At 35.5% G+C, this 16948-nt stretch overlaps 1 protein-coding gene across 1 annotated transcript in view; it reads right to left on the bottom strand.

Moving 5' to 3' along the window:
* Positions 1-803: 803 nt before the first annotated feature.
* LOC118934874 (T-cell receptor-associated transmembrane adapter 1) overlaps positions 804-16948 on the bottom strand; it is a 33245-nt gene continuing 17100 nt past the window's right edge. Inside the window, exons 3-6 of the mRNA XM_036930798.2 lie at positions 16262-16298; positions 9778-9839; positions 7160-7248; positions 804-2715 (exon numbers count right to left, since the gene is read on the bottom strand). Of these exons, the coding sequence (XP_036786693.2) occupies positions 2434-2715; positions 7160-7248; positions 9778-9839; positions 16262-16298 (470 nt within the window). The 3' untranslated portion in view covers positions 804-2433. The remainder of the gene's footprint in view (positions 2716-7159; positions 7249-9777; positions 9840-16261; positions 16299-16948) is intronic.

Raw genomic sequence — 16948 nt, 5'->3', positions numbered from 1 at the left:
TCAATAACTGCTAGAACAAGTAGGCAAATTCATTAAGGATATAGAATCACTGAAAAGCTTTATAAGCAAATTAACCTAGTTGTCACTTATAGAACACTGTACCAAACAACAATAGAATATGCATTCTTCTCAAGTGCATACCATCACCCACAAAGACTATATTCTGGGCAATAAAGGAATGACAAATTATAAATCCTCTGACAACAGTGGATTTCAATTAGAAATCAATAAAGAGATCTGGAAACTCCTCAAATATTTGGAAACTAAATAACACACTTCTAAATAACCTATGGGTCAAAGAAGAAATCAAAGGGAAATTGGAAATACTTAAAATGAATAAAAGTGAAAACAATATATCAAAATTTAGGGGATATCTATAAAACTATGTTATTTTAGGCAAGAAGAAAGGTTTTATATTGATCTTAGCTTCCATCTTAAGTAGCTAAAAAAAGAGGAACAAATGAAACATACTTAACAGAAGAGAGTATGTAATATAGATCAGAGAGCCAACCAATGAAATGGAAAATATAAAAACAATAGAAAAATCATCTTAACAGCAACTGGTTCTTTGAGGGAATCAAAAAAATTGATAAATCTCTAACCAGACAGATCAGGAAATAAAACAAATTACCAATATCAAAGAGAAGGGAAATCATTGTAGGTTCTACAGATACTGAAAAGATAAAACAGAATATTTTGAACAACTTTTTGCCAATAAATTTAAAAACATAGATGAGAGGGACAAATTCCTAGAAAGACATGAACTATCAAATTCATGCAACAATAAAGGGCAACAATAAAGATAAATTTGGCATTAGTATTTTATTTTATACAGATTCATAATAAAAAATAGATATTGACAGAAGTAGGTACTTCCAAACATGGATAAAATTGTTATACAACACACTTTCTTCTTTTCTCTTTACATAGATGGGTCCTTTTTGTTCAGTTCCCAGAATTAAAATTTCCTCTTCAGAGACTCTGCTCTCTCATTTTTATGTTTTCTTAATTGCCTTTTTTACTAGTAGCTACACTTTTCTTTGTTAACCTGATACTCATCTTTTCTACTCATGTGTAAGTTCCAAGGGAGAAGGGTCTCTTTATTGTCCTTCCTCACTGTTGTACACTGGTGTATAAATGTCTAAACTACAGTTGGAGCTCAACAAAAATTGAAGAGAGAATGAATAAAATCCGCTGACCTCTGGTCAGAGGACAGGAGAGACAGCTGACATGTATAATTTTCTTGGTCAGTGATGATTTGAGAACCAATTAAGCTCCTATTCCAAATGGAGAAAGATAACAAAGTTTTTTTTAAATAACTTTTTGGAGAGAAGTTTAGGAGTATTTATCAGAATTTAAATTGAATACACTTTGTCCAAACTCTTGACCTTTCAGAAATACATTCTATAGATGCACACTTTTTAAAGCAACAATTCCTTTTTTAGACATTTAACCTAAAGAAGTCAGAAAAGTACTCAAACACGTGTGGGGATGCATTCTCATTACAAAATTATTTGTAAAAGCAAAAATCTGAATTTGGAAATGAGCTAAATGTACTTCAAAATTATTTGAATAAATTCTTTTGTAGCCATCAATGAGATGCTATGCATTAAAATTATGTAAGTATAGTTATAGTTCAAAATAACAATAAAAATAAAACCACAATATATTGTTAAGTGAAAAAGTTTAAATAATATGTATAAAATAATCACTCCTCTTTTTTCTGGTAAGAAAAACAAACAGAAGAAACAACTGATGTATGTACATGGACATGCCTAGAAAAATATCTAAAAAGATATATAGAAAGTTGCTCATAGTGATTAGCTCTGGCTAGTGGAATATCTAAATGTTTTTTGATACTTCTGTATTGTTACAAGGTGCATGCATTGGTTTTATAATAATTTTAAAGCTAATAAATATATTACCATTTGTGAGAAATATTTAAGATTATCCCATTTCTCTTAGAAACATATTTTAATGTCTGCTATGCCTTTCAGTCAGAAATTTCTTCCAATGATGGGGTGTTTTACATTGGCAAGAGAAGAAAAATGTGTAAAAAAAAACCCACTGACATTTATTTTTCTTTCAACATGCTCCAGAGCACACTTATGTCTAAAACATTTTTTTGTTGTTTTATTTCACTGAGTACTAAGTATTGTTGGTGAACTTGTGACTTTGTTATCAGGCTCAACTTGCAAACTTGATTTTATTTTACATTTTACTACTTAGGCATTTTTTTAAGTGAATTCTAATAACCAATTCAAATAAGTAATTTTCACAGCATCACATTTGGTGTGTGTGCATGTAAGCTCTGGATAAGAGATAAGCCGCCATACCACCAACAAATAACCATCAGATTTTCACCCTGTCAAGCCATTCAGTGTCATACGGAGATTTTGTTTTCTTCAACAATCATCTCCAGTACGAGCTGACTCACTGAGCCAGATCATACTCTAGCAGGTCTGTAGGTTCTTTCTTTGCACGAATCAATCCGAACAGTCTGATGGGATCATCGTGAATATTTTCCTCTACTGCCTGGCTCTCCAGTGGGACACTGTCTACCAAAGTGGTCTTAGATGGGCTGGCATCCATTGAACATAATTGCTCACCTTCATTCTTGACTGGCAAATAAGCAATCTGATTCCTGGGCTTTCTGCACTTCTCCTCATAGCTGTGATTTAGTGAAGCATAAAACATCTGTGTTTCATTCATGGCCTGAAAAGAAAGGGTGTTAATTTCTCACTGTTAGCCCATTCTTTGACTCTGGTGACTTCTGGAACTTCTAAGGTCTATGAAAAACAGCAGCTTGTTTTCAGGGTTTCCGATACCTTGTTTGCAAAATTTGAATGGATGACAACAAAAACAGTCAACTCAAGACTTTTGAGTGGAAAAAAACTCTTAGATGAATTTTTGGTGTGTATTTTACTTTCTTATACTCAAATACACATAAACATTTTAGATGGACTCTTAACTTTCTTCTCCTTCTGCCTTCCCTTTAGGTAGCTCTTCCCCTATATTGTTCCTTCCAAGTAATAATACTCCAATTTGTGAAACTGGGAACAAGCATGATTGGAAGGAATTTAATAAATCATGAAGTTCACTTTACATATGTTTAATAATTGGTCATTTGATGACCATCAAAGTCTCCAATTTTTCTATACTCTTGAGGTTCAGAAGTATAAGGATAACTGTTCATTGATATGACTGGCTTCCACAATAATTGTATTTCCCATCTTTCCCTTCTTGCCTGCCTGCCCCAAGATCCTCTGAGTTTAGGTTAGTCTTGGAGATACTCATTCTCATCCAAGAGGGGCTTGTGGTCCTCTTTGGCCTAGACCTGTGTCCATACTAGAATAAGTAGGACAGGACACTAGGGAAAATTGGCAAGATCTCGAAGATGGTGCTGGAAAGCCCAGAATTGCATCCCAGCTCTGTAATACAGTGATGGGATCTTGGAAAAATTTTAAAAACTGTTTTGAGCCTCAATTTTCTTGCTTATAAAACAAGAGTACCCTTCTTACAGAGTTCTGAGTAAATACAGCCCATACATGTAGAAGCTATAACTACAACCAAAAGTAGGGTGTGAGATTATAATTATTAGAAGTTGTAGGCTAAAACTTAAGGACAACCATTGAATAAATCAAAAATTTCTGTATGAAGGGTTCACCAAAATTGTATCAATTTGTGGGGGTAGAGGGTAAGGAAGCAACATTTAGATGAACAAAACCCTTAAAATCTCCCTGTTGAACTTATTTTCATATTAAGTTAAATGTCTTATATCTGCCACCAGACAAAAGAAATGGTCCTATTTACAACCTCTCTAACATCTTTTTCTGACTTTTTATTCCTAAAATAATCATTTCAGGAAAACTACATTGCAATAGCTGCCTCACTGGTATCCTGGCTCTAGTCTCTTTCCTCTGCCAGTTAGCCTGTATGCTGTTTTCAGATTATCTTCCTAAGGCACTGTTTTCATATTGTTACCATGATGTGTCCAAAAATTTTAGCCTATAGACTAAAGCCTGAATTTAATACCCTGACTTTCAAGGTTTTGCATGTTTGTATGCCACCTGTTCGGTTTCAGTTCCCAGTACCCTAAATGAGCTCCATATTCCAGACCAGATGGGCAGTCCCCTGCTTCCTGCACACACCTTCTGCTTCTACCTGCTTTGTTTTTGCCCAGGCAGACAGAGGAGGAGGTGGCAGTGATGTCCAGAAATAACTAGAAGGCACTCAGTAATTCAAAGGGCCGGATACCTTTTTTGCTTGTCAACACTGTGTTCTATCCTTTTTCTTTGATGAAGTCCCCATTTTCCATTAGGAAATTTTCTATGCTTTATCTGATCCCAGAGAGGCTACCAATTACAGAACCCAACACAGGAACAAGCACGTTACCTACACTGGAACCAGTCATAACACCCATCTCCTTGGCAACAGAAGTTGGCCCCAAAATGGACATGTGACTTCAGCAGAGCCAACTGTATGGCATATTTGGGATAGATATGTAGATGCAAGAATAGAAAAATTGTTTTTCCTGGGGCTGGGAGGATGAAAATCTGGCTCTGCCAGTGGCTTGCCCAGCCTCAGTGGGAGAGTCTATTAGTAATAAAAGAGAATGAAGTCAGTAACAAAGTAGCAAGAAGGAGAAATAGAGAGAGCCCTCATATTTAGTCATCTCAAAAACAAAATATATCCTTACATCTCCCAGTTACATGAGCCAGTAATTTCCCATTTCTACTAAAGTGGTGTGAGTTGGTTTCTGCACTTAACCAAAAAACATTCCAAGTAATGTACCTCTGATCAATAGTTGGTCAACTTTACCAAGTGCTGTGGAGTTCAAAGAAGGTGAGTCCTGAGAAAAGGCCCTAAACTGTACATGCAGTAGTCACTTGTGACTTCCAGAGTATTGTTTCAGTTGAGTGGATGAGTGGAGAAGATAAAGATGGGGTAAAAGAATCTGTATCTTTGAAAAGAAATGGAAACAATAGAGGAAAATAAGAGTCAGTTTAAGAATTAGAAAAACAGGATGAAGCATTTGTATAATTTTGTTTGTTTTTATTTTTAAATATATTGGGATGATTTGTGCATATTGGTAGGTAAATAGGCTTCATTTAAAGAAAGCAATTGAAGGTGTAAGACCTTGGAAGCAATAGGAAAAATCAGGAGCGTAAGTGGGAGTGTTGGCTTTGGAAAGGACAGAGGATGCTTCTGGCATAGGAGGGATAAGAGATTGGTGAGAGATTTTTGACATGAAGAAAGAAAAGAGGAGCAAAGCTCACATTTATATCCCTCAATTTTTTTTAGTATTTGGGCTCTCTTGTGTACTCATTTTATTATTAGGTTTCCTGATGAACTTTCCTAATTAATAGAAGACTTAGTTACCAAAATCACAACTTTTGCTCTGACCCATCATTTTCAAAGGGCAAAGTAGCTTATTTCTTTTTCCAACAAACACTTTATCCATCAAACCTCATGCACAATATTACAGTCTCCTTATGTTTTCATAACTGACCAGAGTAACAGTGTTCATATTGTAGCAGTAAACTTGGTAGTGTTTCTGATGATAATGATCATTCTAATAAAATGGAATTGAGCAGATATAAAGAGATTGTATTTCTAATTTGTGAAACTAAATTTGCGAGTAGGGTGTAATAGAATAAGGACTAATTGCCTTAGAAGTGTCTTTAAATACATAATCTATACAATAGCATATTTTTAAAGACATGGTAAAATTTTGCACAATTTCCACTTGAGTAAAAAAACAGACGCAGCCTAAATAAAGTTGGCTTGTTCAACTAATCTGTATTAAATAGCAACTTCTATTCAGGATTCTCACTGTTTTGCAATTAAGGTGCTGTGAATGTCTACATTTCAGATGGTAAGGTTATCTTTCAACCTTCTTTAAGAGGTTTTCTTTTTACTATTGTGGATTTATCAGATCACATTATAACATGAAGTTTTCATATCTTTTATCTAGAAATATGATTTTACAATTAATTGAACATCAGCTGACAAATTTGTCCATCAGAGGCTGACTTTACATTTTGCTTAAGTCCTCACCACATCTTGGTTTCTTAATAAAAATTTCAGCCATTTTTATATCTTGGGATTCATATAAAGAGAGAGAGAAAAATTCTACCTTAAATGGAAAACTTTTTAGATGGGACCCCTCTTAGGTAGGAGACTATTTTCTGCTGGACAGGACTAAGTTTAGATTCTGCCTTCCCATTTAGTACCTGAGTGCTCTAGGGCAAGTTTTTCACCCTTTGCAAGTTTCAGAGGGGAATAATAATGCTGCCTCCCTCATAGAAATCTAAAATAACACATACAAAGCACATAATACAAGGTCTGGTCCATAGTAACGTGTAGGCAATGCTGGCCCTCTAACTATTTCCAGGGAGTAGCAAGAGAGCACATAAGTGAAGGGACAAGATCTGGGAGGAGAAGCAAGAACTATTTTAACTGAAATTTATAGCACTTTAGCAGCATGTAGGCTAACGATTGTGAATGGCTTTTGATGAGGTCAAGGGCAATATCTGAGGAGGCTGAACTGATTATGGGAGGAAAGGAGAAACTATCCATTTGTGTTTGATGTTTCTGCTTAGGCTTGTATCCTGACTATTCCCACACCTGTCCTAAGACCACAGCCATAGTACTTGTATTTAAATTTATATTTATTTGCATCATAAAATAGAAGTACAGTATTTTATATCCAGCTAGTTAATCTTTTAACCTAAGTTCTCATTCTCTCTCTCTCTTTCTCTCCCTGTCCCCTCATGAATCCTGGAATCTAGGTACTGTGACCATTATACATGTGTCAACTTTTATATTTATCTCTGTGATGCACATAATTTTTTCAAGCTGAAAGAAAAAGCTTATTTGATTATTTAGGAAGACAATCCACTTTTCCTTTCAAATCTATTGCCTCTGTAATTGTGTACAATTTTGATGCTTCAAGTGAGATTCTGAGAACCGTTGACTTGCCTTTGAGTTTCCATTTAGAGCTCAGGTCCCAGAACTTTAAACTGATTGAGACTGAAAAATTTCTAACAGGCTGCTTCAGATGTGCATCAGAATTCACTACTTTAATGCTCTTGAAACATGTAGCAGGGTTGTATCAAGGCTGAACTTTACCCTTGATTCAGAAAACATAACTTACCTGTGCAGGTGGAATGGCTTCTTGAGGTTCATTCACAGATCTGTTTGGTCGAGCTTTCATTTGTTCATAGCAGTTTTCATCCATTGGTTCTTGGGAGTTGAAAATATCATGATTTACATTGGAAAAGTGAAAAATGCTGGCACAAATGAAAATACATGACCCAAACAACATTTAGCTGTACATGAGAAACCCCCAGGAATAATCTGACTAGTTTTTTTCATGGAGATGCAAAGAGGTAAGGAAGCACAAACTGTTCTATAGACCAGAATAGAAAAGTCTTTTGACTTACAGTATTAGCTAAAAGGCAAAAGGTCATTTGGGATAAATACTAAATCATATATATTTTTTTTTATGTCATCACAAGACATGACAGTCCCAACTTAAACTACCATTTAGATGTTGTAGAGATTCATGAGTTAAAGGATTGCTTGTGTTCGCTCCTATGTAGGTATGATTGTACATGGTATGTACTGGTGTAAAGCACAGTACATATACATTGATAATTAAAATTTGGTAATTTTTCCAAAGAGTAAGTTTTCCTTGGGGGTATTTTAAGCCTTACATTATATTTTTGTAAAAGAGGGTTTAGATTATGGTTTTTTGTTAAAAATCAGTGACAGGATAGTTCAGCCAGGCTGTTCTGAGGGCCTGAGTCCTAATTACTTGGAGTTTCTGTGTATGTCCCACAGCCAGCAGATGTACCCTCATTACACCCTTGGAGATAGGCTTCTTGAATCATCTGTACCTTTCTTCACCCAGATATACCCATTTTAAAGGGAGAGGAAAGAATGATAGTGACTTGTAGGATGACTAGTAACCTGGCAGAAATGTGGGTTGTACCAAATTGGCCCCACAGAGAAAAAAGATATATTTACTATAATACTGGGTATCTCATAATCATTCAACCCTCTCTGAAAAGCAACACAGAAAGGTCTGTAAGGTGTTTTGCAAAGTATGGTCCATGGAAAACATGCAGGAGAATCACCAGGTGGCTTTGTTAAGTAGCAGATTCCTAAACCCTATCCTGGACCTGCTAACTCACACCTGTGGGGGTGACACCTGTGCTCACCTGAACATGTAAATTACAGATATGGTGGGTTTTGAGCCACCAGAAACATAAGAATTTAAAATTTCAAATATTACAAGGGGGCACCACAATTCTGCAAGGTAAAACAGGAAGGCAAATTGTTTTTAAGAATATATTCCTGAAGAATTGTTTCTAATTCCTCAGAGTGCAGAAATTAGAGGACGCTTTACAATGGAAGGACAAAACTAAATAAATTCTTGAATCCTTTAAAATTCTCACATTCTATACTTTAGAAGAATTCCATACTGTTTTGACATAGGGAGGTTTGGATAAATTTAGTTGGTTACTGGAATTCTGTGTGTTCAAGACTCAGAAATGAGTAGGAGTTAACTTCCAACTCTACTGCATGAGTCAAGTAAAGTGTTTGCAGGGCAACGATGAGGTTAAATGCTAGCTTCACTCTCACGGCTCCTCCCATACGAGCCCTGGGATCAGACCACAGCGGTCTGTTTTAAAGATTTAGTGGCATTTTGGTTTGGGGTAGTTGGAATATTTCAAGTACAGGCATAGCTTGGAGATATTGCAGGTTCCCATCCAGACCACTACACTAAGGTGAATATCACATTAAAGCAAGTCAAATGAATTTTTTTGTTTCCCAGTGCACATAAAAACTATGTTTATATAGTATTGTAGTCTGTTAAGTGCACAATGGAATTATGTCTAAAAAACATTATTAAAAATAGTACTAAAAAATGCTAACCATCATCTGAGCTTTCAGAGTCATAATCACTGATCTCAGATCACCATAACAAATATAAAATCAAATGAAAAAGTTTTAAATATTGCAGAGCACTACCAGAATGTGACACAGAGACATGATGTGAACAAATGTCATCGGAAAAATGGCAGTGATAGACTTGCTCAATCCAGGATTGCCACAAACCTTCAATTTTTTTTTTCAAAAAAAAGCAGTATCTGTAAAGTGCAATAAAGCAAAGTCCAATAAAACAAGCTATGCCTGTATTAAGGGATGCTGGGAATTGAAGTTACATAAAAACAAAACAGTATAACCTGCTCTATGATGATTTAGCTCTTCTCTCCCAATTTGTCATTAAGGTAGCCCTAGGTTTTCTGCTTATGAAAGAACGAGTTAAAACGAGGGAAACCAGAGAACATGTTCATTGTTCCAGATTAGTCACTGTAGATTTGCTTTTGTATACAGAGCACAAAGCACTGTTTCCCTGGACCATTTTCTGTTCTGGAAATAGCTTTATTTCATAGAATTCTGCATGTGTCAAAATTCACCGTAATAAAATCTTCCTGTATTCTCATTACTGCCAGAGGGAAATGAAGAGGACATAGAGAAACAGGATGTTGATTTACACTGAATGTAGCAATACAATTTACAATACAGAGCTTTGGAACTATATACTAAAAAATATGCTAAATATATTTGAATTTATGGTTACCATTGGGATATTTAAATGAAATGTGATTGTGACCAAAAATAAACTATCTTGAATTCTTTGTGGAATTAAGTGGAGAGTATTAATTTATAGATAAATTTAATTTCCAGAAAAATAAAACTTACCTGGGATCACATTATCTAAGTTACCATAAATTGGTGTATCTTCGATATAATACTCATCCTCCCTATAATAAAAAAAAGAAATTTACCTTATTAGAATCCACTTTATACATTGTTTTAAATTAATTCCTCAGCTATTCAAAATCAGGTAAACTATGGTATGTTCTTGTTCAGCCTCAGGCAACCAAGGTAGATATATTTATGTGTCAGAGAGTGGGTGAATGCCAGTGTTCATGCATGCCTGCATCCACGTGTGTATATAAATTCGAAAAGTTGTTTTTTGGATCTTCTTTCAAGGAATAACAAGAGCAAATACTTAGCACTTACTGTTTGTCAGATCCTACATTTTATATATTCATTCATTTAAATCTCATAACAATCAGACCAGATAGGCACTATCGAAGCCCATTTTACAGATAAAGAATCTGAGGCACAAAGAGGTATAATTTGCTGCAGTTCACAAGACTTGTAAGTGGTTGAGGCAGAATTAGAACCTAGTTTATCTGTGCTCATAAGTGCTTACTTGTCCAGAATATCACCCTGAACAATCCTCTAAAACTATGTTCACTAAGTAAATATTGATCATGGTGTTTAAAAAATTAAAAGGCCATAGAAATATTGTAGACCCAGTGTGGCAGATGCAGTAAAATGACTGATCGCATTACCTCTAGATGCTGTGCTGTTTTATATATATTATATCAAAGACCCAGGGAAATTCTGCAAAAATATTATTCCCCCAGTTTATAGATGAAAAGTCTGAGATTCAGAGAGATTAACGTGTTTTCCTTAGTCTTATGTATAATATCATAAATAACTATCGATGAAAACTTTTCTTTATGGCAGTGCTCATTCAACCCTCAGAACAACCCTATGAGATGCATTTTTTTAATCCCCACTGTGCATATAAAGAATTTGCAACTCAGAGAGGTAGGTTGTCCAAAATATACAGACAATAACTGGCAGTTCTCAAATTGTAATGCAAAGCTGGTTCTAAAGCCCTAAATACTATTTGCTCGTGATGTTTGATTAAATTTCCTTACAACCTTATTTTAGTAATCCTATTAGGATTACAGAAGACATCCTACCATTGTCACCAGACAGTGATGCTGGCTCTGGTGACTATCTTTCACAATGGCAGTCTGGGAATAGAGAAACATAGCAGGCAGTGAGAGTGGCATTTCGTAAAATAGTAGCAACTGCTTTAACTTTGAGATGACATATCACTGAGAGCTGGAGAGAATTGCATCAAAGAAAAAAGAACTCTTATCTCAAGACATACACCTATATTAGTCCCTGTGCTTCTGAAAGAGGACATGGTATATTTAAATAGCACATAGATGTCCTTAAAAATAATAGCAGATCAAATGATATCTGTATGAAATGGTTTGAAAAGTCCAGATGCTGGCATATATTTTGCTTATCTGATAACAAAGGAACTCATCTGTAACCTTTCTTTGCATTGGTAATTCAATACAGCTCAATATTGGGATACAAAGTAGTCCTGGCTCATGGTTTTTCTCTGACTATGCAGAGACTATAATAGCAATTGATGAAGAGTTTTTAATAAGACAATCCATCCATTTTCCTAGCCCACACAGATGGCAGATACAACCTGCAAATGATAAATCATGTCCAAAAAATGAATATCATTTTATTCCCTATGAATGAAAATAAGCTATGATTTATGATGCAGGGCCCTTTATCTACAGGCCTGTATCTACAGTTCTCAAATGATTAATCATCTCAAATAAACTATTCTAAAGGAGCAGTTGCCTAACCAACAAATTAAAAAATATATTTTTACTTAGTAATGCCAAATAGCTCCAGCCTATTGCAAGTATCTAATAAACTTCCAGCACAACATTTTGATAGTGTTTTATGTGGAAGATTAATTTTTTTAAGGATACATTAATAAATAAGCCCATATCCCAGAAGCTACTGCACATCTGGTTTGGGACCAGATCAGATTTTCCATTGCTGTGAACATAACTGAAATAGTCCTCTAACCAGTAAGCATATTTACTGATGCTCCAAAATTTAAAATAATATGAATTGTGTCTTATACTAGGGTCCAAATTTTCTACTTTCTGATATATTTTCCCTAGTCTCTATTTTTAAAGTTTTATTTGATCATTATCTTATTATGAAGTCCTTTTTAGAAAAATGCCTCAAATAATTCATTATCTAAGTAGATTACATAAGTGAATTTAATTTTAAAAAATCATTACTTCTACCTGGGAGACTTTGGACATAAATTCTCTAAGTTTCAATTTCCTTATTTAGAAAACTAGGATATTAAACTATTTAATCACTGTTATTCTTTTCAGCTCCCAAATTCAATGATATAAATATAGGGTTCTAATATTCAAATAAAAAATGAAAGACATTTCTACAAAACAAAATAAACCTACTTTAATGGGCTGAAAGTTTTCAGATTAAAGAAAGAGCAAGTTTAGTGGTCTCTCAGAAGTTGGCTTTGTGTGTCAACTTGATTTGCTTTCTTTGAATGGACAGATATATAAATTTGGGCTCCATCAGTGTATACATGTTAAAGCTAGGAGAGAGGGTGAAGTCACTTATAGAATGATTATAAATAGAGTAGAAGTTCACAGGAAAGACTTGACACTCTGATGTCTACAGTCTAGGAACCAGTGATGAGAAAATCCAGAAACAGGGTGGCCCAGAGCCTAGAGAAGCAAGTGTCTCAAGAAGTAGAGAATGGCAACGTGTCTGACGTTACAGATGGACTGCATACCATGGGGTGAAGATTAAGCCATGTGGATTTTGCTGGTGACCTTGCCAAGAGCTGTACTGGTGGATTATTGAGGACAGAAGGTTGAATTTAGTAGGTTCAAGAAAGAAGAGGAAGAGAGGAAGAAAAGTCAGTGAATACAGAGTATAGATGGAACTTTTAAGTTTTGCTTTAAAGCTTGTAGAACAATGGAAAGAGAACTATCATTAATGTAGCATCAAAAGAGCTATCCTTTTCCTTTTTAAAAAATAAGATATGGAAAATACTGTCTGTTTATATACTGACAGGAAAAACAATGATATAGGAGCGAAAAGGGAAAGTTGGTGGAGCAACGTGTTCCTGAGTACATGCTTACTACTTTTGTCAGCAGGGACTGTGCAATGGATGTGAGTGTTCTTCAGGGGTGAGACGACACCAAAGATAGACCCCTGGTCCAGGGGAAGAATGTTCACCTCAGCAAGGTTTTGTGTGGCTGGAGACTAGGGAGCAAATCCAGTAGTATTCCCTATGAGGGTGAGGGTGAGTGGAGAAAGCTAAATGTCTAAAGCTAAGTTTTTGTTCTCTTAATCAGTGTTTTCGAATTCACTTCTAATATGCCCACTTCTTTGTAAAGTCCTCTACACACTAGGAGCTTATATTGCCAGAGCTTCGGAGCACTGAAAAAGAAGGATCTTTTGCCAAAGTTTGAGGGAAAGTGGACTGGAAAGATTTGCCAGCATGAAGCATCGTAAGAGATGGGGAAGGCATCCAAAAGCAGAGATACAGCTGGCCATGACAGAAGGGCAAGCAAGAATAAGATTTTTGGAACTTTTATGCACTTGTCAGGGATTCCCAGATGCGCTTAGGAAGGGACTGGGCTTCTTGCAGTCACACATGGTGGGAGCTTGGGTTATGGTTTTTGTTTACATTAAAACCAATAAACAGAAGGTTGGAAAACTTGGAAATATTTTGGTTACAAGTGTGGCAGTTACCATAGTGAGGACCTTTTCTGCATATCCACTTGGAAGTCTGAGATGTCAGGAAGGCTACCCAGGGGTCTGTCATCTCTGAGGCCTGGTAAAGAGTATAGCTAAGACTAGAGATCTGCTCCAGGGAATACTAGGTTAGTATAGTTAGCAAAGAGGGAAAGCAAAGGGGGATCCCCCACCAGAAACCCAAGATACTATCTTAAGGCAGAAGAAAAGCTGAGATGAGATGTGTTTTGTGATTAAAAGCGCTTTTCAGTGCCACCCGGGAGCAGAGCATGCAGAAGCTGCTGGAAATTTGTTCAAAGGTTTTGAGAGAAACTCTGAAACCGGGGAGTCATTATGAGATTAAAGTAATTATAAACCTAAACTGCTTTCCTAAATTAGTGAATGTACTGCAAATGGGTAGAATTTTCTTAGACCTTAATTTTCACCCAATAAAGTAGCATTTTTTTAATCAACTAGCCTTTGAAAGGAAAGTATTACATTACAACCTGTATTTCTCAAAAGATACAACTGAAGTTCACCAATGCTTGTTTTCCTAAGACTACGAACATAGTAATTACAGGAGTTTGATTAAAATCCAGAATTGCCAAGATCTCAAATCTATGATATTTTCACTGAATTATCTCCTAACACAGATAAAAAGACAAGAACTGTGTAGAATAATATTCTAGAGGAAAAATAAAGTAGCCCAAGGGTAAATTCCAGGAAATGTGTATTTGACTTTCTGTTAGATATAGATGTTATGCTGTCTTTGAAGTGATTATATTTCTGACCTGCCAGTTCAGGAAGGGCAGGGATTTGATAAGATCAGAGAAGCAAATGTATTTCCCTTCTAGCATAGCTTCCTGCCTAGACCAGTGTTGGTACAAGCAGGGAGAGGGTGAATGGAGGACGCTAGCCTCAAACTATTAAGAACTGAGGAGGCATCAGTAATTTTATCTGATTCTATCCTTAATGAAGATAGTCCTCATTTCCATTTGCTGTTTCAATGTTTGCATTTTAATGGCTGGAGATAATTTTGCACTATTTTATAAAAACATTTTCTATTGAGGTACATACATAAAATGCACAAATCTTAGTGTCCAGCTTGATGAATTTTGGCATGTGTGTACACTCACCTAGATGTATGTAATCATTGCCTAGATTAAGATATCAAATATTCTCACTAAGATTTCCCCCCTTACAACTGCTTTTTCTTCTGGAGCCTCCATGCCCCTCTTACAAAGGTGATTTTGGCTCCCAAACTACATAATCAGAAATAGACAAGGTGCAAAGTACATACGTAAGCTTGTGAATTAACATGCCAAACACTTTTTAATACATAAAATCTGCACTGTATATTCAAATTTTGCCTAAATTGAGATTTATTACAGTAGATAACAGATTATTAAATCCTTGAGAGAAGTCTCTGCATGTTTCTATCTTTGTATCTCTGTTGTCTAAAACAGTATCTGTTGATTGAATATTTATTGAATGAATGAACATTGTAAGTGAACCAGTCTCTCTTCCATGTTTGCCTCACTGCTAAGAGCCTGCCTACTTTGAGATGGGTATTTTAACCAACTTTCCCTCTGACTCTAACTATCCTAATCCAAAATTTACCAACTCCATCTTTATTTAGCAGCATGATCAATTCATAAGACTTTCTTTCACATTGCATATTGTCTTACAAATGACAACTATCCAATCAGTCATCAAAGTGATTAACTTCTTACATGGTTATATAGGATTTTCTTTGTCATATTGTTTGTTGTAACCAAATGAGCAAATCTCTCTTGATATGAGCTAATGAGTTGAAAAGTATTTCATGTTAGAGAATCCAATACTAAGAGTAGTCATAAAAATAAAGATTTTCTTTTTTGTGTGGGTCTGCCTGCAGCCTAGATCCTGAATCTGCCAGAGATATTTCCACATGGAAAAGAATAAAAATAAGACCTTTGAGAGGCCAACAAAAAGCTTATAATCTCATCCTACCCAGTGAGAAAGCTCTGTGTTTTTGAAAGACCTTTCAGCCTTTCAGTCTACCATTTGAGAAAGGTCTTGAAGAGACCTCTAGGAAATTCTCTATATTTAGATTTTTTTTATCCTAAAAGAGAAATCTCCTATCTAATGACACATTTGGGTCAGAATATACTGTCCAAGAAAATGAAACTTCTTTACTGTGATCCATGCCATAAACCTTCTTTTAAAAAAATGTATCCTACTATACAAATTTCTCTGCAACTAGCTCAATAAGAATTAAAGGGAATCAATTATATCTCTAGCCACATATTATTTTAATTTATCACATTTCCCCCTTTATTGACATTACCCTTAAAAACAGCACACCAGGGAGCATCCTTGTCTATGCAGGTATGTATACATATCTTCAGTTTTATGAGGTATTGCCAGATTTCTTTCTATGCTGGATTCTTAAGGTGACATGATTCCATATGTAATTAGACTGCATCCTTATAATCTAATCTGAGTCATAATCTAGTAAATCTCCTTCTGAAATTGATGAGAATTCTATAGATACCAGGTTAGAGTCCCATTTCAACCCTTACCCAGCTCTCTCACTAACTCTGTATGAGTAAGTAACTAGGGCAGATAATAATATTACAGTTTTAATCTTCAGATAGGAGTAAAAGCAATTAAAACTCACTTTTCCTTTTTTTTTTACCCAAATGCAACATCTCTGAGTCAAGCCTATAGGCAATATAACACTTGTTCCTTTCTCTTATTACTTGGCAACCATAATACATATAACTCATTTTCTACATACCTGGGAATGTAGTCATCAGAGTACCTGTATATGTTATCTGAAAGATATTAAAATAGACAAATTAAATGAAATTTTGATTTGCATTTGCTAAATCATCTGAAGAGTGTGTTAACTCAGTGTCAGTTAACGTCTTTCATCCATCCACTCAGCTACCACCACCAGATAGAAAGATCTCTGATTTGGGCCAGTCATAGTCTCTCCTGGTAATTTGCAATGGAAACACAGCAGAGCTTGTAAGTGCTGGAGAGCCTGGATGTATTATCATTTTATGCAGGGAAACACCAACCAGAGAACACTGGCCCTTCTGTCCCTGCCTTCCCATCTGATTCTAGTCCACATGGGGCATGTCTGTACTTTCTGTCTTTGGGTTTCATGAAACACATCTGCCTCCTTCTGACAAATTTCCATCTCTGCTCTTGCTGGTTTGAATAGGTTTTTCTTCCTTACAAAACAAAACAAACCTGAAGACTCATTTACCTATCTCTCTGTCTCTCTATCTATCTATCATCATCTATCTAGCTATCATCTATCTAGCTATCATCTATCTTTCTATCTATCTACCTATCTAAGTCTATCTATCATCTATCTATTTTTGAAGTGTCTGTTAACGTTTCTTGGCCTATGAACAACATCATAAAAATGGTGTTCAGGAAGTTGCTCTAGTTGTGATTCCATTCTGTCCACGTG

Source organism: Manis pentadactyla, chromosome 1, assembly GCF_030020395.1.
Source record: "Manis pentadactyla isolate mManPen7 chromosome 1, mManPen7.hap1, whole genome shotgun sequence".
NCBI classification, from domain to species: Eukaryota; Metazoa; Chordata; class Mammalia; order Pholidota; family Manidae; genus Manis; species Manis pentadactyla.
Note: the sequence above shows the minus strand (reverse complement) of the source record. Positions and strands in the feature narration are given on the sequence as shown.